General features: G+C 39.3%; 8 protein-coding genes and 1 long non-coding RNA gene across 9 annotated transcripts; 4 read left to right on the top strand and 5 right to left on the bottom strand.

Annotated features, from left to right (window-relative positions):
• The first annotated feature begins 562 nt into the window (after positions 1-562).
• LOC117129004 lies at positions 563-3,862 on the top strand. Its single transcript, XM_033282279.1, has 12 exons — positions 563-1,264; positions 1,345-1,758; positions 1,888-1,971; positions 2,053-2,157; positions 2,239-2,337; positions 2,420-2,869; positions 2,944-3,000; positions 3,071-3,151; positions 3,226-3,281; positions 3,374-3,389; positions 3,443-3,499; positions 3,809-3,862. The coding sequence occupies exons 1-12, from the start codon at positions 995-997 to the stop codon at positions 3,860-3,862; spliced, it is 1,743 nt and encodes a 580-aa protein (XP_033138170.1). The 5' UTR covers positions 563-994.
• Positions 3,863-3,955: 93 nt separating this feature from the next.
• LOC117129101 lies at positions 3,956-6,778 on the top strand. Its single transcript, XR_004452679.1, has 2 exons — positions 3,956-4,282; positions 4,414-6,778. It is a non-coding gene; the product is annotated as an uncharacterized LOC117129101 (long non-coding RNA).
• A 334-nt stretch (positions 6,779-7,112) lies between these two features.
• Positions 7,113-10,293, bottom strand: LOC117129043. Its single transcript, XM_033282399.1, has 4 exons — positions 9,876-10,293; positions 9,682-9,792; positions 9,426-9,587; positions 7,113-9,331 (listed from the first exon to the last, which is right to left on the bottom strand). Exons 1-4 carry the CDS (start codon positions 10,185-10,187, stop codon positions 7,520-7,522), a joined length of 2,397 nt encoding a protein of 798 aa, XP_033138290.1. The 5' UTR covers positions 10,188-10,293; the 3' UTR covers positions 7,113-7,519.
• A 946-nt stretch (positions 10,294-11,239) lies between these two features.
• LOC103844512 (putative E3 ubiquitin-protein ligase RF4) lies at positions 11,240-14,827 on the bottom strand. Its single transcript, XM_009121300.3, has 3 exons — positions 14,632-14,827; positions 12,220-14,317; positions 11,240-11,950 (listed from the first exon to the last, which is right to left on the bottom strand). The coding sequence occupies exons 2-3, from the start codon at positions 14,302-14,304 to the stop codon at positions 11,474-11,476; spliced, it is 2,562 nt and encodes an 853-aa protein (XP_009119548.1). The 5' UTR covers positions 14,305-14,317; positions 14,632-14,827; the 3' UTR covers positions 11,240-11,473.
• A 110-nt stretch (positions 14,828-14,937) lies between these two features.
• On the bottom strand, positions 14,938-16,910 carry LOC103844513 (exosome complex component RRP4 homolog). The gene is made up of 7 exons (XM_009121301.3): positions 16,586-16,910; positions 16,392-16,493; positions 16,251-16,296; positions 16,082-16,171; positions 15,837-15,902; positions 15,677-15,745; positions 14,938-15,600 (listed from the first exon to the last, which is right to left on the bottom strand). Exons 1-7 carry the CDS (start codon positions 16,744-16,746, stop codon positions 15,166-15,168), a joined length of 969 nt encoding a protein of 322 aa, XP_009119549.1. The 5' UTR covers positions 16,747-16,910; the 3' UTR covers positions 14,938-15,165.
• A 66-nt stretch (positions 16,911-16,976) lies between these two features.
• Positions 16,977-18,528, top strand: LOC103844515 (BSD domain-containing protein 1). Its single transcript, XM_009121303.3, has one exon. The coding sequence runs from the start codon at positions 17,040-17,042 to the stop codon at positions 18,336-18,338; it is 1,299 nt and encodes a 432-aa protein (XP_009119551.1). The 5' UTR covers positions 16,977-17,039; the 3' UTR covers positions 18,339-18,528.
• Positions 18,474-19,983, bottom strand: LOC103844514. The gene is given in 5 exon segments (XM_009121302.3): positions 18,474-19,106; positions 19,189-19,255; positions 19,258-19,467; positions 19,556-19,736; positions 19,827-19,983. Coding segments are annotated over 5 exon segments (1,083 nt in total). The 5' UTR covers positions 19,890-19,983; the 3' UTR covers positions 18,474-18,544.
• A 124-nt stretch (positions 19,984-20,107) lies between these two features.
• LOC103844517 (sm-like protein LSM2) lies at positions 20,108-21,312 on the top strand. Its single transcript, XM_009121306.3, has 3 exons — positions 20,108-20,247; positions 20,388-20,546; positions 21,043-21,312. The coding sequence occupies exons 1-3, from the start codon at positions 20,245-20,247 to the stop codon at positions 21,160-21,162; spliced, it is 282 nt and encodes a 93-aa protein (XP_009119554.1). The 5' UTR covers positions 20,108-20,244; the 3' UTR covers positions 21,163-21,312.
• Positions 21,230-22,486, bottom strand: LOC103844516. The gene is made up of 2 exons (XM_033282466.1): positions 22,051-22,486; positions 21,230-21,973 (listed from the first exon to the last, which is right to left on the bottom strand). Exons 1-2 carry the CDS (start codon positions 22,070-22,072, stop codon positions 21,426-21,428), a joined length of 570 nt encoding a protein of 189 aa, XP_033138357.1. The 5' UTR covers positions 22,073-22,486; the 3' UTR covers positions 21,230-21,425.
• Positions 22,487-22,630: the final 144 nt, after the last annotated feature.

Here is a 22,630-nt window from a genome sequence, read left to right as displayed (position 1 = left end):
TCTCACTCGTCTCCGCCTCTCGAATCTCTCTCTCATCTCCATATCTCTCGATCTCCGACGAAAACCCATCTCCAGAACTCTCTCTCTCTCGATCTTTTACGCGAGCTCTCTCTATTCTCCGAGAAAAAACCATTTCTAGAGCTCTATCTCTTGAAGGTATGTTGCAGATTCAACCTTATGTGTGTTTTCTTTCTGAGAGATTGGTCTCCTGGTTTTTGCTTGTGTATAGACTTGCTCGTTTTAACCTAATATGATTCGTAGAATTCTAGTTCATGTGAAAGCATGTGTATAGACTTCGGGAAGGATTTGTATTTTTCAGGAAACCCTTCCTGAAAATTGGATTTTAATTAATTAGACAAATAAATTTTCTTGTTTACGCAGGATAGAAACAAGGGGAGATCCATTACCATTAAGACTAGCACTGCCTGAGCTGAGGTATCCGATTGGATCAGAGCCAGAGAAGACGATATCGATAAACCAACACTCGATAGTTGCTTATATCAAAACTGTTAAGGAAATTCTAGGAAATGATGAGTTCAACAGAATAAGAGGGACGTTTTGGGACCGGTGATCAAGCTTGGAGAGAGGTCTTTGAAATTATCAGCTAAGATAGTGCACGCAGTTCTCACCAAAAGCATCAAGACAGTGAAGAGACACGAAGCATGGTTCCATTTTGGTGCTCAGCCAATGAGGTTCTCTATAAGAGAATTCCACATGGTGACTGGTTTGAAATGTAGTGGTGAAGCAAGAGAACCACGAGAGGGAACCGAGAAATTTAAGTGGGACTTCCTAAAAGGCGTACTCATACAGTAAAGGACGTGGAGAAGCAGCTCAGAAACACAAGAGAAGATGCTTCTGATGAGAGATTCTGCCTTGCAATGCTCCTCCTGATTGAGAGCATACTACTACAGAAGAGCCTTCTCGACGGTGGCACAACTTTTACTTTGGATTATGTGAAAATAGCGCAGGATATGGATGTCTTGATGACATACCCATGGGGGAGAACAGCTTATATTTGCTGTTAAAATCACTTCAGAGAGCTGTCGACAAAAGCCTCGACAAAAACAATTATGATTTGCAAGGGTTCCCTATGGCATTTCTTATATGGATACTTGAGTCAGTACCTTTGCTACAGTATGCATTCAGTCAAGTTGTTCCTATTCTGAGCGTTCAACCGTCTACCCCAATATTTTTGTGTGAGAAGTACCTTCAAATAGCTTCTCCACAGCTGATAGATGTTCTCCTAATTGAAATCAAAGATCATGTAAGTTTTTACATTATTTTTTCTTGTTTCTGTTTTGCCTTATGATTCTCCATTTAAAAGCTAATTATTTATGGTTTCAGCTTAAGGTCACATGCATCCTACCTCCTATTTCTAATGATCCAGAAGATGATGTTTGCATGGAAGACGAAGCTAATAAAGATCTGGATGACATGGCCGATTTATCCAAGAGAGGTTATAAGTTTAAAATTAGAGATTGGCGAAACATGTCAGTAGACCTATACGGTGCTAATGAAGAAATAAGAAGAGCATCTTTACTGTTTGGGAATGGAGGGATGAGTCAAGCTTCTACTTCGTATCAGGAGGAGTCTTTGGAATCAAAGATCAACAGAATCAGCGAGATGGTGGGAGATAATTTAAGGATCATGAACGATCGTTTGTGTTTGATTGAAAAAGACAGGAAACAGATTAAAGAACGTGTGACAAACCTAGAGAAACTACAAAGAGTTACTTCATATGAAACTCCAAACAATGAGGTAACTTTTTTTTCGGAAATTAAAATTAATGTTTATCTAGTTCTTGATTCAGTTTTGAGTTGTCAAGTAATTTTGGAAGATGTTATACATATTTAGGCTTGCCTTCCTAATTTTGTTGTACTTGCACAGACTGACACAACTCCATTTCATGAGACGGCTTCCAGACAAGGTGAAGCCAATGCAGATCAAGCAGATGAACAACTTAACAATGAGGCAAGTATATAATTTGAAAACTGTTGGTATTTATAAAATTATGAATTTGGTACGTGTTCATAATCCCATTCCTGACATCAGGATACACGAGAGCCTATGAATGAGATCACGAAAGAGACACCTGGTTCTCCAATAGCTCAACAGAATATTGAGACTCCAGTCCTTACTCCAATTCAGACGCAGCAGGTACCTTCTTTAAAAAATTGGACTTTTCAAGTAATTTTTGGAAGCCCTTGTACGTGTTCATTCAACCATTCCTGAATTCAGGAGACTCACGAGCTTATGAATGAGATCATTTCACCAAACATTTCCGACACACAGCCAAATACCCGAGCTCGCAGAAATCTTTTAACAGAGCAAAATAAGGTATTACTTTCATTAAAACCTTTAATAAATACTACAGCAACTATCAAAATGACTGGATATCCTTGAATCTAAACCATCACAGGATGTAGAAAGCAGAGTTCAAAATCCCTTTGAGATCGGAGCAAATGTGGAGATTTCATCACAAGATGACAATACTTGTCATAAATGGTATCCAGGAAATGTGTTGGCAACATATTTGGTTGATGGGGTTGAGATGGTGAAAGTTGAGTACTTCGTCCCGTCTCTGGACGAAAAGAAGAGGAAAAGGAGTGTTGAGACACGTGTATCAATTGACAGAATACGTCCTCAACCACCACCTGAGAGATCTGGAGCGAAGAAAAGTTATGAGCTAATGCAGGACGTGGAGGCGTTCGACAATGGTGCCTGGTGCGCTGGAAAAGTTAAAGTCATTTTGTTTGATGGCTCGTGTTTTGTCTCTTTGAACAATTCTAAAGAACAAATTTACTTCCACCATTCTGAGATGCGAAAACCAAGAAAATGGGTAGATGGTGTTTGGGAGATGACAAAAAAGGTAAAACAAATGCCTTGGATCACTTGAATTGAAAAATAATGTCATTTGTTTAATATCTCGGTATTGATTTTCAGATGGAAGAAGAGCAGACGCAGAGTGTGAATCCAAGTGAAGGAGATGGTGATAAAAAGGTATGAAATATTTATACATCATACTAGGAATTAAGATATAAATGTATCTGAATTTTTGTCATTCAAAAAGGGGAAGGCGAAGGCTGTCGCTTGTAAGAAAAATGAAGCAGCTGGTCCATCAGAAGATGGTGTTGGGAAAATGGCAAAAGAGGTAATAAAAATGAATAAGATCCACTTGAATTGAAGTTCAGGTCAATAGTTTGATATATCGGTTTTGTTTCACAGATGGAAGTAAAGCAGGGTAAGAGTGTGAAACCAAGTCAAGACGATCATGCAAAAAGGTATATAAAAATATTTTTACTTCATATTAGGAAGGCATTCAAGTATAAAGATAAAAACGATCCTGAATTTTTGTCTTTATTTTTAATTAAAGGGGAAGCCACATGTTGGTAAGAAGAAGAAAGCAAATGCTCAGCCAGTAGATTTGCTTCCTTTTCTACAGCGAGAAGAGAAGAGGCCAATACGACCTAGAAACCCTCCTATACCTGTAACACCTGAGGTAATCCTTCCAATTGATCCATTTGTGACACCTGAATTTCCTCGGTTTTCAAGGCTTACACACTGGATGGATCTACGGGGCATATATCGTGTGTAAGCAACTTTTTGTCCTCGCATAAATATTCCTAATTTATTTTGTAAAAGTTTCGATTGATACTAGTTAATTTTATCAACTACAGACCGTTTTATATCAATGGAAAAGAAATTGAAAAAGAGTTCTTTCAAAAAATGGACGATGCAGAAAACAATCTCAACAAAGAGGTAATCAACACTCTGTTCTGTCTTCTATTTGATTGTGTGATATGTTTAGGAAGAGGTTGAGTTGAGCTATGCTAGATGTCCATGTTATAGCAGTTCTATATGAAGTTTCTAACTATATTGTTACATTGGCAGCACATAAATGTTGCATTTGAAATGCTAAATTGTAAGAGGGTGAGCAAGGTGCTTGGTTTGGTTCCGCAACAACAATCTTCCACCAGCATGCTTTGTACCAGTCAAATTCTTAGAAGAGGTTGGGTACGCTTATGAATCTGTCAGGAAGCCACATAAGAAAAAAAAAAGTTATTGGAGGGCTGTGTAGGCGAACTTGTGAAAGGTTTAATACATCCAAAGAAGGTATGGCTGGAAGATGTTGATGTTATATATGGTGTCATTGAAGATAAGTTGAGCTGTCACTATATTGGGGTGGAGATACAATTGATGGACAACACAATCACACTCTTCCATTGTGGTCTTCCAAAAGCAAATATCAAACGTGCTCTTAATCAAATCCAAGAACTGGCAGGTAAAAATATTAGCTAATTTAGAAAATAAAAGTTTGTCACTTGCTGCTTGTGATTGTGATGCATTTTTACATATTCATTTTGTTGTCTGTTGGTGATTGATTTATTGTATAATTTTGGGTATTTATGACAGTGTTGATTAGTGCCATAAAGATGGAACTTCTTGGTGAAGAGGTTAATTTCGAAGATATCAGTCCATTTGAAGTTAAGTTTGCAGAAGGGCTTCCAAAGACAAAATTTCCATACAACTGTGGTATTTTTGTTGTGAAGATGCTGGAATGCAGGTCACTGGGATTGAAGAGCATGGCTAATATAAATGATGAAACTGCGATGGACTTACGAAGCAAGCTATGTTGTGAGATCTTCGACCAGTTTATGGATAAAGATTTCCAGGAAGGTCAAAGGAAGTGAAAATGTCATATTTGTTCTGTTTTCTACACTGTTTTTCTACTTTGATATTAATTATCCCTAACGTTTAAGTTTAAGTTTGTAATGAATTATCCCTAACGTTTTTTTCATTTAGATTGTTATTGAAAAATTTTTAGGATGTATTGATGAATTGTCAAATGCTTATGGTACTTTTAGGATGGGTTTCCAGAAAAAGAGTGAGAAAGCAAAATGCACCAAAGCCTAGCATATTCCTTTAAAGTTTACAAAAAAAATGAAAAAGAAAGTGATCCAATGTTGATTGAACTCGTGAACTCTCGAAAGATGAATCAAAGTGTGCAGCCGCTGTGCCAAGGGTGTTATACTTGCCAAAAGATATAATAAAACGATAATAACTTGTAACTTTTGAATATTTAATTAAAAACAGAAAAAAGTGAAAATATACACAACGGGGATCGAACACGGCTTATTGTGTGATAAGGGTACACTAAGAGTAGAAGGGCTTGCCAATAAGCTATGGTGGATATTCGATATCAGAGTAAATGTGAACTTCTTTATTCACAGACGATAGATTTATATGATCTGGATATCATTTTAGGTATTCAGGATAGCTTTCCAAAAACAAATTCCTTTAAAGTTTACAAAAAAAAATTGAAAAAGAATGTGATCTGATGTTGATTGAACTCGTGAACTCTCGATAGATTAATCCAAGTGTGCAGCCGTTGAACCAAGGGTCTTATACTTGCCAAAAGCTACAATAAAACGAAAATAACGTTTGAATATTTAATTAAAAACAAAAAAAAAATGTGAGTATACACAACGGGGATCGAACACGACTTATTGTGTGATAAGGGTACACTAAGAGTAGAAGGGCTTGCCACTAGGCTACGTTGGATATTCGATAACAGAGTAAATGTGAACTCATTTATTCACAGACGATAGATTTATATAATCTGGATATCATTTTATGTATTCAGGATGGCTTTCCAAAAACAAATAAGCAAATCAGATAACCAAGTTATAAGAACACTAGGCCAAACCATTACAAAATAGTGAAAAACATTGAACAAGTTTTTTATTTAGGTTGTTAATTGAAGAAACAACACAAGAGAAACAAAAGTACTTATTCATTTAAAATAAAAACTGAAAATCAAACATAATGTGGTCCTTAAAAACATAAAAAGAGAAGACGATAACATGAAATTACTCATGACGGAGCCAACTTTCGCCAAGTTTATCCCAATCAGGGACTTTGACCTTCACATCAGCAAGCATTCCTTCCGCTTCCGAGTGCTCTTCTTTGAGTTTCTCCAACTCAGCAGTTAAATCAAATTTTCCATCAGCTTTGATAATATCTTCAAGCAACTCGATTTGGACAGCAATTGAATTTGCTTTGCTGGATGCAAGATTCCAATCATTCTCAGATAGCCTGTATTCGTTGGACAAACGAAGAAGAGCCCTGTAATGTTCCACAGTTTCCTTCTTCCCCTTCTTGAAACCTTCGGCGGCATCACATCCGTAAACCTCCTCTATGGGACGCTTCATCATCTTCTTTGAACTTCCTTCCATTGAAACTTTGTCCTGCAACAAAATCGAAACTAAGATGTTACGATAAAATAGAAATAGAAAAAAGTTCATGAATTGAATGGAAAATGAGAAAAATCGAAAACTAACTTGTATTGCAAAAGGATATATCAAGCGAAATGAAGTGAGTGAATAAAAGGTCTGATATCGTCCCTTATATTTATAGAACAAAAAGGAACTCTTCGATTATTGAAGTCAGTTAAAATAAACTCTTGATTATTGTGGAACTCTTCGATTATTGAAGTCAGTTACTGAAATAACCAATCATATAACACCCAATCTTGACGAAAAGAAACTCTTCGGTTACTGAGTTACATGATGTCGTTTGGAAGAGACTCTTCGATTCCTGAGATATATGTTTGAACAAAAAAAAAAAAATCACCCATTACTCGTAGGAGAGTCGAACCCGGGTCGAACAAATGTTTCGGTATCATAGGTTTCGTGGTTTAGCCGCTAGGCTGAGGAGAATCATCTGTTAGTTGCTTCCACATAATTGAATTTACCCATACAATTTATAGTATAATACATTGGAAAGATCTTTGATAGTTCAGGATGGGCTTCCGATTGCGACAAATGTGATTCCTGAGATATATGTTTGAACAAAAAAAAAAAAATCACCCATTACTCGTAGGAGAGTCGAACCCGGGTCGAACAATGTTTCGGTATCATAGGTTTCGTGGTTTAGCCGCTAGGCTGAGGAGAATCATCTGTTAGTTGCTTCCACATAATTGAATTTACCCATACAATTTATAGTATAATACATTGGAAAGATCTTTAATAGTTCAGGATGGGCTTCCGATTGCGACAAATGTGATTCCTGAGATATATGTTTGAACAAAAAAAAAAAATCACCCATTACTCGTAGGAGAGTCGAACCCGGGTCGAACAAATGTTTCGGTATCATAGGTTTCGTGGTTTAGCCGCTAGGCTGAGGAGAATCATCTGTTAGTTGCTTCCACATAATTGAATTTACCCATACAATTTATAGTATAATACATTGTATATTACAAAAGTTGGATGTTACAAAAGTTGGATGGGATTCCAGAATAGTTGAATATTACTGTGTTTTTTTCTAGCAAAGAAGTTTAAACTAAAAATTGAAATGAGATCAAAAGATAATGTTGTATATTACAAAAGTTGTAAGAAATCATACTTATTCAGGATAGGGTTCCAAAAGAAAAAATGTATATGGTCTTGTGCATATCATGTAACCATCAAATAGCCAAACATCCAAATAATAATCGATAAAAATGTAAAAATGTAGAACTTCATCCTATAGGCCTCTGGCATGTGATCTTGTTGTGCCCTCCTGTGCCACATCTGCTGCACTTGTGGGACTGAGATTTAGATCCAGGAACCCCAAACTCGCCAACGGATCTCTTTCTCTTTGTAGGAGGGCGTCCACTTTTCTTTTTGGTAGCTGGAGGTGGGCAAGACAGTTCATCAATATTCTCTGGATAGGTGGACGTTGACAACTCTCCACCAGGATGTATGCTTTCAGCATAAGCTTTAGCCCACGTTTCTGTCAAGTGAGAAGCATCAACAAAACGGTTTTCATCTCTCTTGATATGCTTAGCAGCAGCGATGGCATGGATGCAGGGGATCTTGTCAATGTCGAAAACATTACATGTGCAATGCCGCTTCTCCAAGTCAACAACAAACTTCATTGTTTCATTCTTCACCTCAAACTCGCTTCGATCAACTTGATACACATTCAACAACATTGCGGCCCCTAACCTAGATACCAATTTCTGAACAACTTTTGGAGTAACCAGGTGCTTATGTTTCGCAGCCGCTTCGCGTCGCTCAAAAAACCAAGTGGTCATCGTCAATCTGATAGTTTCAAGGAGAGAGATAATGGGCAACTCACGAGGCATCTTCAACATAGAATTGAGAGACTCTGCAATGTTGGTAGTCATGATATTATACCTGTTCGCAGGCGCATAGCTTCGTGCCCACTTCCTAAAATCAGACTCTTCCAGATACTTAGCCAATTCAGGACATTTATCCTTTATGTCCTTGAAGATTAACCAGAACTCGTGACACGTATAGGCATCAGCAGCGCTTTCCACCAGAGGTAGCAACCCAGTCTTCGCATATGTAGGAGTGATGTTGCGGAGCAGATGGATCCTGCAAATTCCATGGTGAGATAAGGGATATACATCCTCCAACGCTGAAGAAATGGAGTTAGCCCTGTCTGATACAAAAACAAGATCCGAAGCGTCCGGGATCTTCTGGCTCAAACCTCTAAAGAACCATTTCCAAGAGGCGCCGTTTTCTGCGTCAACCACTGCAAAGGCGAGAGGATATAGATGATAATTCCCATCTTGAGCACAAGCTGCCAATAAAGTCCCATTGAATTTTCCCTTCAGAAATGTACCATCTACTGCAATAACTCTCCTCATCAATGAAAATCCCCTTATCGATGGACCAAAAGCCACAAATGCATACTTGAACTTTCCTGCAGCATCAACATGTTGATAAGTCAAGGAACCAGGGTTTGTTTCTGTGATTTTATACAACCACCTAGACAAATTGTAATAGCTGTCTTCAGGAGTCCCTCTAACCAAAATCTGAGCTTCTTCTCTCACTCTCCAAGCTTGTTTGTAATTGATGTGAACACCATGCAGCATCCTGACCTGTTCAATGATCTGTTTCGGTTTGAGACCTTCCTTTTTTTCTCCATAATTGCTGGAAATCAAAGAACCCAACAACTTTGCAGATGCTTGTCTGTGGTTGGCTTTCCTGTGTGTTGTATCGCATGTATGCTCATGAACATACTTTTTAACAACGAAAAAATCTGAAACAGGTAGCTTGATAGCACGCATCCTCCACGTGCAATTTTCATCAACACAACTCAAAAGCACTCTTGACTTGTTAGAAGAGACAGTCTTGTACTCAAACTTCCACTCTAAAGCCCATTTCTTCATCCTCAACATCAACTCTCTCTTTGTCTTAAAATAGCTATTCACCTTAATATCGCCAGCTACTCTCGTGTTTGGTGAAAGTCCAATATGGACAGGGCTAAAATCCGGAAGAGCATTCAGAGGAACTGTAGAAACACCTTCATATAGAAAACTCTGCAAAAGTCAAGTAGTTCTGTAAGGCATAATACTTGATTATGAAGCATATCATGCAAACACAAACAGAAAAAGGGAATTAGGGACAATGTACCTGTTTTTCACTCTGCACAGTAGGAAGAATCACTGGATTGGCATTCAATGGAACAGTAGAAGCAAATGTATCAGAAGCTTGAATGTTACAGCTAGCTGAATCAGTACTAAAATCCGGAAGAGCATTCAGAGGAACTGTAGAAACACCTTCATATAGAAGACTCTGCAAAAGTCAAGTAGTTCTGTAAGGCATAGTACTTGATTATGAAGCATATCATGCAAACACAAACAGAAAAAGGGAATTAAGGACAATGTACCTGTTTTTCACTCTGCACAGTAGAAAGAATCGCTGGATTGGCATTCAATGGAACAGTAGAAGCAAATGTATCAGAAGCTTGAGTGTTACAGCTAACTGGATCAGTACTAACCTGCATAAGTCAAGTAGTTCTGTAAGGCATAATACTTGGTTATGAAGCATATCCTGAAAAGTCTAAGAAAAAATCATACAAACCTTAACACACAAACGACAGGTTCCATCAAATGCTCTAGTCTTGGAAATGAAAGTTCTGAGCTGACGAGTATTACCTATCGAGAGTGGGGGGAAACTTTCAATAATACATTTCATATCCAATGAAAAACCATAACTCAAACTGATTTCTTCCTCTTTAACACTAAAATCTTCAGAGACAATCTTCATCAAATCTTCATACAGTAGATCTTCTTCTATGGAAATGATTGATGCATTCCTCTTCAAATCAACAAGAAACTCCCACTGGAGAGATTCTTTTGAGATCCATTGTCCACAGATGCACAAAACTTCCATTGTTCTACAAAATCAACTTCAAATCATCAACAAATGAATAATATATAACAAAACCTAGATAATGTATAACAAAATGAAATGATTCAAACTTTAATCAAATCAGACACACGAGAGAGAGAATGAGATGAATAGACGTAGAAACGACAGATCAATTGAGAAACGACGACGACGATAAATAAACGGAGAGACGACGACGACGGATCAACGGAGAGGCGAAGACGACGACGGAGAGACGACGACGACGACGACGACGGAGAGACGACGACGACAAGGACGGGGAGACGACGACAGAGAGACGACGACGACGACGACGGAGAGACGAGAAGAAGAAGCGATGAAACGAGGACGGCGACAAATTGATTTCAAATTTGTTTTTTAAATTAGTTAAAGAAGGGGGCATAAGGGTAAATTACCCCTTTAATGAAATCTATTTTTGTGAATTCTGATCCTGAGTGCTAGTTTGGGGAGGAAAACTTCATTTAGTGTTCTTTGTGTCATTTTCTCTTATAATATTGTTCAATAACATACGGCCCGACCTTCAAATTTTCATTTTCTCTCAATTTAATAACGATCTTCCTTAGCGAAAACTATTTTTGGACCTTATTTAAATTAGAAAATATTAGTTTATCTCACCTTACAAGAAAGAATTCGCAGAGTCTATCGCCAACAAATATAAAAAGATAAGTTAAATATAATCTAATCTGCAACGTAATGGTCAAATCTGGGTTACCTATCCCCAAGTTACACTCTACTTTATTGTTCTCCACATAAAGCATATCTCAATACAACATTCACAGCTCATGTCAATTTTATGTAGAGATGAAAATTTATAATAATTCAAAACAACAATCTTTCTATAGCAGATTTATCAGAAAAACTTCTTTTCTTATTTTAAATTAAAATTTAATGAATATTCATCCATTAATTAAAAGGATAAGATAATATAACATAGTACCATCACGACCATTAAAATATTTTATCACATATTCCCCAATAATATTTTGGAATATTCCTGGGTACCTAAACAAGAAGAAGAAAAAAAGCAGGGATTATAAGCGAAATGGTGGTACTATTGAACATACGAAGAGGCATGTAAAATAGCATGAGGTATTACTTACCTCAAGTCAAAGCCATGCATAGTTAAGTTGGCATTGTATTTTAAACATCCAACTCTCAAAGTACAAAAGCAAAAGAGACCAAGCTTGTTGGTTTCTAACCAAAGCTGTTTTATTCAAAGAGACAACTGTTCTAAGTTTTTGAGTCGGAAATAAGAAAAAGGCTTGCTTTTAACCTGTGCGAGCGAAACGAGCTTGAATCCTCCTCTGGATCGTCCCACGACAAGACGGACAGTCCTTCATTCCTTCTTTCTCATGAAGCTGATTGCATGTGAAGCAAAGAACTTGGTGCGCACACGGCAAGAAGATCACACTCATCTCTTCTGACAAACACATCACGCATTCTCTTTCTCTCTTCACCTTTGCCACACCATGATTCTCTCTTTTCCTTGGCTTTGGCTCGTTTCCCCCGCCTCCTTTCTTCAGCGCCATTATTCTCGAGTACTCTGATTTAAGCTTCAGCTCTGTGATATCTCTCTCAAGTCTCTTGATGTTATCTATGTAGTATTTCATGTCTGCTTCCGCTTTCGCTTTGATCCGCTCTTCTTCGGCTTTTCCAAGTGCTTCGAGTTTCTTTCTTTCTTTTTTGATTGCACAAGCCTGGGCAGTGAGTTTCCCTTTGGCCGTCTTTTCTTGTTTCAAAGTAACCTGCAGTGGAACTTTCGTTTGTTATACTTCATCAACTCATGCAACTAAATCAATTGCAATCACCAACTGAGTACAATTCTATCACTAAAGCTACTTCGAACCGGAAGGATGCAGTTACAGTAAACATACGGACTAAAAAAACCATTCAGACAAACAATTTATTTTGTACTTCAACCGAATGATAACATGACCTGATAGCTAGCAGTGACATCTTAAAGACAGAGAAGACCTAAGATGTGCAAAGGCTTATATATACAAAATTAGCTAACCTCAATTTGATTCTGGCGGTTTTTTGCTTTGTTGACTTCTTTTTGCATCACTGTCACCTTGTCTCTTTGAACCTTGAGCTCTTCCTGCAACATAGCCTTCTGCCCTTCCCACGACTGACTATCCTTAAACGATTTTTGCCCTCTCTCTTTTGCTTCTCTATAACTCTCAGCAGACTCGGCAGCTCTCATCTTAGCAGCTTCCATCTCTTTCTTCAGTGAAGATTGTTCTACCTCGAGCCTGCGTGCAGTATTGTTAGCTTTTTCAAACTGGCTGGTCGCATTTTTCACCGCAATCTCCATCTCAGACAGCCTCTTCATAGTGTTTTCTTCCATTAACTGCTTCTCTTTCTTATGCTGTTTTGCCAGTTCTCGCTCTTTCCTTAATGCCTTGAGCTCTGGCTGATCCTTGAGAAGTCTACCAGTTGCTTCTTTTACTTTCTGATTAGCCCAGTCCGTCCACACCTGCAGTTCATTCTGCAGGTCATCCACTCGAGGAACTAGCTTTAAAATCAACTCATCCTTTTTATCCCGGGGAATATATATACCCAAAGATGCATCATACGGTATACCAGCGTAGTAATCTGGTGCTAACTTTTCAGACACAGAAGCCTTTTCTTCAGACTCAGAACAAGACTTCTTTCCTGAAGCTATAGGTACAGAAGGAACAGACTTAACAGAAGAAACAGACTTCTTTTCTGAAGCTGAAGGTACCAGCTTTACAGGCTCAGAACCAGGCTTCTTTTCTGAAGCTGAAGGTACCAGCTTTACAGGCTGAGAACCAGACTTCTTTTCTGAAGCTGAGGGTACCAGCTTTGCAGGCTGAGAACCAGACTTCTTATCTGAAGCTGAAGGTACCAGCTTTATAGGCTCAGAACCAGACTTCTTTTTGGATGCTTTAGTTGCAGCAATTGCAGGTAAGGCGGTTATATATCCCTGTCCGTCGACCACTACCACAGGTGATTCTGACTTACTACTCTTCTTACGTACGAAACAGCTGGTTTCCTCTAATGAAACTTTCACCCCAATCTCTGTTGTCATCTTTGATGAGCAATTTCTAGCCAACAATTCAGAAGATGATTTGGCTCTCTTCTCTAGAAGGAAACTGCCGACTGATGCAAACTTTGCCGCCTTATAGCTGCCACTGCCTTTGCCGTAAGTCCTAATCTTCTCCACACACGATTTCTGACGAAGCATGGGTATTTCTTTCTTAGTGCGGCCTTTCCGAGAAGACACTACTTTTTCATCAGAGACAAGAGTAAAAGATGTACTTTTAACGCCTGCGCCAGAAACAGTGCTACCTGAAGCTACTCCTTTTCCTGATGCTGTTCCACTAGAATGAGTACTCTTGTAGTTAGGGAAGTTTCCGAACTTGAGTGGCTCACTCTGATCACTTTGCGCATTGGTTTGCTGAGGCTTTTGATTATCTGGATCACCCGAGTTTGGAGGATTATTAGACTCAGCAGCAAGAGACTCAGACGCTTCACTCAAACTGAAACCAGGAGAATCAGACGACTCAAGTTCAAACGCTTGCAAGACATTCAAGTCGCACATCAAAAGCCGCCACATGGCTTCAACCGTCGAGAGCGACGGCCTAACTTCCTTAACAAGACTTATCATCTCCACCAACGTATACCCAACAAGCTGCTGTAAATCCTCAAAAACATAATCCCTCGAACCCTCACCACCACCTTCGCCTCCGTTCTTGAGAACATTCAAGGCGTTACTAACAATGTTCGACACAAGATCACTCCCTCCACAGTAGAGCCTACTCCCCGAGATAGCTTTCAGCACATCATCATCGGTGTAGCCGCAGTCAATAACCTGCTTCATCGCATTAAGGAAAAGCGCGAGCAGATTCGATGACAGTAGCTCTTCGAGACGACACGCAAAAGGGTCATCCCATTCAACAGTATCATCAGACTCTTCGAGTTTGAGCTGATCCTCATAACGAGGGAACTCAGTGAGAGAAGCCTCCTTATCTTGAGAAGGATCAGCTAACTTTCTCTTGTTGTTCCTTCCTTTCTCCTGGTGTGGTGACACTCCTACTTTGTCACAAACATTCATTTCTTCTTGCTTCTTAACCATACTTCTTCCACACCTTGTCATCCATCACACGTGCGAACAGTTTAGGTTAAACACACACACAAAAAGCGTATATATTGTTAAATCTCTGATTACATCCTCCAAAATGATTCAATCTCTCAGTTACTAAAATCCCCAGAAACACATTCAAAAAAGCGATTTTTTTTTACAAGTAAAACGTATAGAGAGAGATTCCTCGAATTTCTAAACCGGTCAATACATGATGATTGAATGCTTAATCGTAATGCAATTTAGAATTTGAACAAACATCGAATCGAGAAAACAAAAAGCCAAATGAACAATCCCATGCGAAAACGGCGTTATACTGACCTTCAACGAATACGTTAACGGCTTACGGAGAACGGCGCCGGAGAGAGAGAGAGAGAGAGAGAGAGACAGATCGGTAGCAGCGAGACGACGAGACGAAAGCGAGAATATAGAGAGTGTGGGGAGGGAGCGAGAGAGACGAAGGCACTGGCCGTAAACTCTCTTCCGGGGTTTGGTGAAATGTATTGTTTACCCTGAGGGTATTTTCGTCTTTTCCTAATTAGGTTTCTTTTAATCGTTTTGTTCTTGCATATGTGAATCATTATTACAAAGCCAAGGTTTTTTTTTTGGCATCATTACAAAGCCAAGTTTAGGTAACAAAATCAATACTGACAAAATTGATGAAACGCAAAAGGAAAGTTATCTCCAAAAAATACAAAACACAACTCGGTTTCATCATCTTACTCTGACATGCTTATATATTTTTTTTAATCAGATTTAAAATTGGAGCTTTCTAGATGTTTAAGTCAAAAACAAGCCCACGTGATCTAATACACGTTACAAGTCTCTCTTTGATGGCGCTTCAGTGGGGGATTTTCACTTTTTCCTCTTTTCACGTCTTCTTTCAGCTTCATTCTCTGCGACCACTACGTGAAACTCTGACCCGAGCATGTTGTGTATGTCGATATTCTTTGAGTTGCTGAGGTTTACAGTCTCCGTGATCACTTCTACAGTCACGGTGAAGCCTAGGTTAGATAAGACGCGTATGGCGTTCCCGATTCTGCATATGTTTTGTCGAGTCTCGAGTGGAGTATGGCTCTGCTCTTTGGTGGAGGAGGAAGAGATCATCTCAGCATCCTTTTGATCATCGATCATCATCACAGGATCTCTGACTTCGACGTGTTCTCCGACCCATATGAAACCATTGCAGCCGATAATCAAATCAATGCCAAGGCTTTCTATGTAATGAAAGTGATGTTTGCTTCTCTTAACCAAGTAGGGATCAACCTTGAGAAGCTGTCCCTTCTCAAGCTGTAAAAGGAGATTCATTTGATTAAACCATTGTTTAGTATAGCAATTTGAGAATGTGAGAAGAGTCAGAACCAACCTTTCCATACTTCTGACTCCTTGCGTGTAACTGCAAGCTCCCATCGTGCTGAATGCTGCGAACTTCGGCCTAATCAAAGTTTGTACAAATCAAATGAGGAGCCTGGATTTGTGTTTCAAAGACGAATACATGTAAAAAAAAATGGAATCATACGACTTACACAAACGACATCATGTTCTACAAAGATGTTCCGCATGTTGAGTTCATCTACAGACGTTCTTCGCCTCTGCCACAATACATAGAAACTCAAATCACTAAACCAACATACACTATAAGCAACAGCAACACACACACTAAGGGAGGCAGAGCCAATACAGAGAAACTTAAATCACTAAACCAACAAACACTATGGGAGGCAGATAACACTCAAAATTTCAAATCTTTGTAGAATCACTACTGTAATACCTGACTACCATCGGGCATGTTCATGGAAGAAAGCATTAGTACACCATCCTGAGTAAAGTTGAGCTCTACTCTCCAACGTTTTTGAGCAACCTAAATAAATTTAAGATTAAGCGAGTGTGCAATGTGGTTTTAATCTCTCAATTTCAAAATCTAAAACAACAATACAGACCTCAATGACACGTCCTACCACAATATCACCAACCTCAGGCTTGTACCTAAAACGCATTTAATCAATTCATTAGTTCCACTAAAACCTCATCAGAGTAACTAATTAATTTCATTTCAACAAGAGGAAACCAAACCAAAGCACCTGGCGCGTAAGGTGCGTACATAGACGAGCTTATCCACGCGCTCAACAACTCCACAAACCGTCGCGAGCAGCTCGCCGTCGACCTCGGAAGTCCCGTGTCCCCTTTATTCATAAAAACCAATCGTTAAAGTTTAAATTCAATCCAGAAACGAGAAGCTAGGGTTTTCGAGAGAGAGGGAAGGAGAAGAAGTTACTTGAGGAAGGCGTCTTCGTGGTTAACGGGAATGGTGTCTGTTACGATAACAGAAGCGTCGGAGTTTACCGTCGATGAGAGTGATTGTAGCCGCTCGATTGCTCTCTCGTACCTCACCTTCTGCGTCTGTGTAAACGGTAGCTGTATCTTTTTCATCATCATTAGAGTCTCTCAACAATGGCGATTCAGAATCAAAGCTTGGGAGTGAAGAAGAAGAAGAAGAACAACAAAAACCCCAGACGTTTGTTCCCTTTGGTACATTCTAGGGTTTTTGGGTTATTTGTTGGGCCGAACTACCTTACGGCCCATTTATAAACTCGCCTATTTAGGCCTTTTCGGTTTTTTTTTTCTGAAAACATTATTTAATTAAATAAAATACGAATTAAAAAAAAAAAGACAAAACAGTTTGTATTAGAAGCAATGTTCTGTAGTAAAACCATCCATTAAGATCTGACATGAATTTCTTCACCTCCGTCTTCTCCGACGACCCAGATCCTCCGGAAACCGAATCAGAGTCCGATGAGCAATCTAATCCCAACGACGACGACGGAGGATGGAGCTTCGGCGGTCTGATGAAAACCATAGCCGACAGATCCGAGTCCGTGATCGAAACGTACCGGCGAGATCTAGAAGAGTTCGGGACAGGTTTAAAGAAAGAGATCGAAGTCGCGCAGGGATCGCTCGGCACCGTGGGACACGCCATCGACGAGCTTGGGAGCTCGGTGATAAAAGGCACGGCTGAGATCATCGCTCAAGGTAAAGAAGCGATCTTAGCCGCTGGTGATAACGAATCTGATTCTTCTGATAACAACACTAGCGGTAGTAATCGTCGTGATAGCTTTAGCTCGAAGCCGTATAGTCGTTTCGATGCTCAGGTTCGCGCTGTTCAAGGGGATGTTAGTACTTATAGCGAAGAGGCTGAGGATGATTCAGATGAGTACAAGAAGTGGGAATCTGAGTTTTCTTTGGAGGAGAAAGGTGAGGAGATGGAGATGTTGTTGGAAGGGAATGGGGAGATGAGAGGAGTGTATAAGAGGGTTGTTCCTAGTGTGGTTGATCACGAGACGTTTTGGTTTAGGTATTTTTATAAGGTTTATAAGCTTAAGCAAGCTGAGGATTTGAGAGCTAATCTTGTGAAACGAGCAGCTTTGGATGATGAGGAAGAGTTGAGCTGGGATATTGATGATGAAGAGGAGGAGACTAGTGAGATAGTTGCCAAAGATGTTTCAAGATTGAAACTTGAGGGGAGTGATGATACTGGTAGTGGAGACGTGAAAGATGATGTGGCAAGTGCAGATTCAGTGACTGAAGTGAGCAATGTTGGTTTGAAGACAGATACAGATTCTGAGGAGAAGAAGGAAACTGGTAGTGAGGAAGTTCCAGAATCAATAATAGTAGTTGATGCTGCTCCTTCTCCTGCAGCTGATGAGTCTTTAATTCAAGATTCGGACAAAAGACACGAGGCTGTTCCAGAATCTGATGAGAGTGCTCCATCCCATGAAGACTCAGATAAACCAGATGTTGCTGCTTCTTCATTAGCACAAGGGTCAGGTAAGCCAGATGGTGCTGCTTCTGCAACAACTCAAGAAGAGGATTTGGGATGGGACGAGATAGAGGATATGAGCAGCATCGATGATAAGGAAGCGAGTAGAGCTTCTGGTGGTAGTCCAAACAGAGCTGAGCTGCGTAAACGGCTGAGTGCTGCAGAGGAAGATGAAGAAGACTTAAGTTGGGACATTGAAGATGACGTCTAAGAATCATCGTCACCACCATCAAAAGGTTAAATCTAGTTTCATACTAGAGTACTTGTTTTTGTAAGTTTCTGGTCATTTGCCTCCATTCTTCTGTTGTTTTCTCTTTAATGTTCTGTTTAATTTGATTTGAATATATATATGCAAAACATTTGTTTGATCTCAAAATAGTGCGACTCCAAGTTCCTAATCATCAGGGATTAAAATGTTCAATGAAACCTAAGTGCTACCATAATGATAACTGTTGCAGCTCTGAAGTAAACATCTTTGATTCTACTCTCAACTCTATTTGTGGTTTCTTCTCCTTTAATCACTTTCCTATTAATACCAACTACGGCTTCCCCGAGTCTACTCACCGCCCACGAGAGCAACACCAAACTTAAACTCAGGCCAGCGTCGAAGACCGTGTTTGCGCAAAAGGGTACTCTCCCGGAAGCAGCACTACAGACCACAGAGAAGAACACTGCAATGCCGGTTCCAGCAAAGGCGATTGAGAGCCGAGTCAAAAGCTCAGAGAGGTCTCCACATGATGATGATTTCTTCTTAAGAGATAGCATTGTGGTTTGTCTGTGTTGTTCACTGCCTAGCATTAACGAGATGAGGCTCTCACATGCGTGGAGATGATTTCTTTTGTAGAGATCGTTCTCTCCGTCTCTCAGCTTTGGATTCTGTTTCTTTCGTGAAGGCTTGGTGGTCTTAGTTTTCTGAGGAGCTACATCAAGATTAACCTCGTCAGGCTGCAGTGTCTCTATGAGTACCTCACTGTCTAATCTGTTGAACAAGAGAGAGAGAGAGAGCAGAAGATGAGATTTGTAGACGCGGATCAAAGTTGCAAATGAAGAATTAAAATTACCTCGAAAACTGCGGTACAAGCCGGGAGAGCTTCCTCCATCTAGCTGACTTCTTCAGCTTATGAAAGAGACCATATCGTTCAACTCAGTTCTGCTACTTGAGAAGAGGATTTGAGCATCCGGAGTGATGGAGAGGTGTGGGTTAAGCATCATGAGATCCAAAAGCGGCTTTACTGGTTCTTGATCCAAGTGAGATAATAGAGACCTATCAACACCTCTTTCTTTGAGTTCGTCTTCTGTAGTAGATAAAAGGAACTCAACTACCTCCTCTTGTCCTGTCTCTATAAGCACAGAATCAGTTCCATATCAATAGTAAAAAAAAAAAAAAATTAAAATTTGGTGTAAAATAAGTAGCAAAACGACACATACCATGAACATTTGGTTTCATCATGGTGGAGTCAAACTCCAGAAAATGATTAGACTTTCTCAAAGAAGAAAGCGGTTTACATGATGATGGCTCCAAGTGTTGTATCTTCAGGTCAAAAGAGTTTTCAGGTATTTTGATCTCTTGTCTTCTTCCTCTAGGATTCACCAGATAAGCTCGGTTCTTCTAAATCATTCATATACATCAAAAGAACATAGTTGAAGGATTCAACGAGAAATTCAAACGATTCACATGACTGATAACACAAAAACTGACCTTGGTGATATCGTTGATTCCTTGAACACTAAAACCATGAGTTGGGTAGCTATGAGAAGCCATAGAGAACCTGAACTCGTCGTCTTTGTTATTTTCTCTTCTTCGTCAGCAATCACAAACATATATAAAGCGCCACCAGATATTAGGTGAAGCAGTTGTGTTTGGCTTTGGGTGATAAGGAAAAGACACACCTGAGTTTTTAAATTATTTTACTCTTTGAGGCCCCTATATTACTTTAATTATTAAAGTCAGACCCAATATTGTTTATTATTTACACAAATAGAGATACTACAAATTGACCCAAACAGATCATTAGGGTATATACTAACTACTCTCTCGCAAAGTCTTTTCACTTCAACCTTCTTTGTTGAATTTGCGAGCAGAGGAAGGAAGGAATCTGCACAGAGAAAGAGAGAAAATGGTAAAGTTGTATGCTTTCTTCATGAATCTGAGTTTTTCGGTTTCTTAATTTTGACCGAACAAAGGTCTCTTCTTTCGGAGATTTAGGGGTTTTTGATTTGTCCTTTTTTTTTTTTGTCTGGGTGGTTGTGGTGGGTGCAGTTGTTCTTTTCGTACTTTAAGGATTTGGTGGGACAAGAAGTGACGGTTGAGCTGAAGAACGATTTAGCAATCAGAGGGACACTTCATTCAGTTGATCAGTACCTCAACATCAAGCTCGAGAACACTCGTGTTGTTGATCAGGACAAGTACCCTCACATGGTTAACTCTTTAATCCCGATTACTTTAGTCTTAGAGTTTTAAGGTTTTAGTCTTGAGTTTCATCGAATTTGGCCTTGCTTTTCTTTGTTTCACGTGTGCTTGAACTGTTCTTTAGTGGCCTAAAGGCGTGACTTTAATTTCTAGTGTTAAGAGTTAATCTCTCTATGTTTGTTTCTAGTCTACACTTGCTTTTCTTCCTTGTTGTTGAATTTGAAAGCTTAAAGCTTTGGCTTTTGCACATGTGTTAAACCCCATCTCTCTATGTTTGTTGCTTTTTTTTTTTGTTTTTTTGTTATGTATACTGCAGTTTGTGTAGCCATTGAGATTTGTTGTGCTCTGAAGTGAAGTTTCTCTGCCATTTTTTTTTGTGTGGAATGATACTCTGCGTGTTTAGCTTAATATGGCACTTAAATTCTTCTTTTTATCACACTTTAAGAATCTTCTCAAAGAGTTGTATTTTGCTTATGGTTTTTTTTTTCTCTGGTGAATTGTGTAGTTGTCGGTGAGAAACTGTTTCATCAGAGGATCAGTGGTGAGGTACGTGCAGTTACCTCCTGATGGAGTTGATGTTGATTTACTTCACGATGCAGCTAGAAGAGAGGCCAGAGGTGGATGATTCTGCCAAAACCGTTGTATCTCCAAACTTTTAATCTGTTGATCAACAAGACTCGGAAACTTTTAAATTTTCATGTAATGGCTTGATGTTGAATGACTAGTTCCATTATCTTTATCAAAGGATATTCTGTTTTCTCTTTGGAAAAAAAAAGAACGTTTATAGAGTCTACAAAGAAATTCCTTTATTCTGTCCTTTAGTTTTTTTCCTCCCTTGGATAAAAAAACAAACAGAGGAAAAACATAAGGAATGATTAAAGAGGAAACTTAGATAAAGAAGTAAGAGTAGTTGTTTCGGTGGGTAGTGTAGTTGTCTCTGTAGGTAGTGTAACGCGTGATAGGATTAGCATCTGTGAACGGTCTGCTTTGCCAATAGGGAGGATACATAGCTGCTGCCATAGGAGGATATGGTGACATTATAGCACCTCTGTACATTGCAGCTGCTGGATTCATGGACTGGTATGGTTGTAATGGACCACCACCACCACCACCACATTGTCCATACATTGGCCCTTTCGCAAATGCTGGATACAAAACTCTCGGTGGTGCGTACATGTTCCACGGGTTTGAAAAGTTGGGTCTACCATGGTACATAGACCTACCGGTTTGATAGGGAGGGTTGACGCTGCACAAGTTTTTACCATGACTCTTATCTTTCTTTGTACTCTTGTGTCGCCATGTTATCATGCTCGTCTCCTTTTTATCTTTCACATCTGAAGTTCCTTTAGTTCCTTTTTCCTCATTGGTATCTGTTTTCTGACTCCCCTTCTCTGTTTTCTGTTTTTGTTTCTCATCCTCTTCATCAGACGCCTCTTCTGTTCATCAGAAAGTCAAAAAAGAAATTTAGAGTTGTGAACTTTAAACTTCTGGTGGGAACAAAAACAACACTCACCTTTGAGTTTCTTCTTCGTCATCTTTGCTTTAGCCTTGCATTTTTTGCAGCAACCGACGCCCTTCTCCTTCTTATCCTTCTTGTCTGAAGCTTCCTGAGATCCTTTATCTTCTTTGGCTTCTGTCTTAGGGTTCTCATTCTCTGGAACTTTCTCCTTTTTGTCTTTCTTGTCTGAAGCTCCCTGAGATCCTTTTTCTTCTTTGGCATCTGTTTTTGGATTCTCATCCTCTGGAACTTGCTTGTGTTCCACGGTCTCCTTATCAGAGTCCTCTGTTCATCAGAGCGTCAAAAACTTTGGACTTGTAAAACTTTATTTAGTACTAATAAAACTTCTGATGGGAACAAAAACACTAACCATTGAGTTTCATCGATTTCTTCATCTTCTGTGATTTATCCTGAGATTTTGGGGAGCTACCATTGTTCATTTTTGCTTATAGAATCTCTTATGTAACGGCTCAAGGTTACAAACCCTAAGCATCAAGTCTTATCTTATCTACACTAAATGAAAGAAATATATTATCTTTATGCTCTTCAATCATTGAGAATATCTTTCTTTCCATATATATAATGAACTAATAAA

Source organism: Brassica rapa, chromosome A10 (assembly GCF_000309985.2).
Source record: "Brassica rapa cultivar Chiifu-401-42 chromosome A10, CAAS_Brap_v3.01, whole genome shotgun sequence".
Classification (NCBI taxonomy): Eukaryota; Viridiplantae; Streptophyta; class Magnoliopsida; order Brassicales; family Brassicaceae; genus Brassica; species Brassica rapa.
This window is presented reverse-complemented; position numbering and strand designations above follow the sequence as displayed.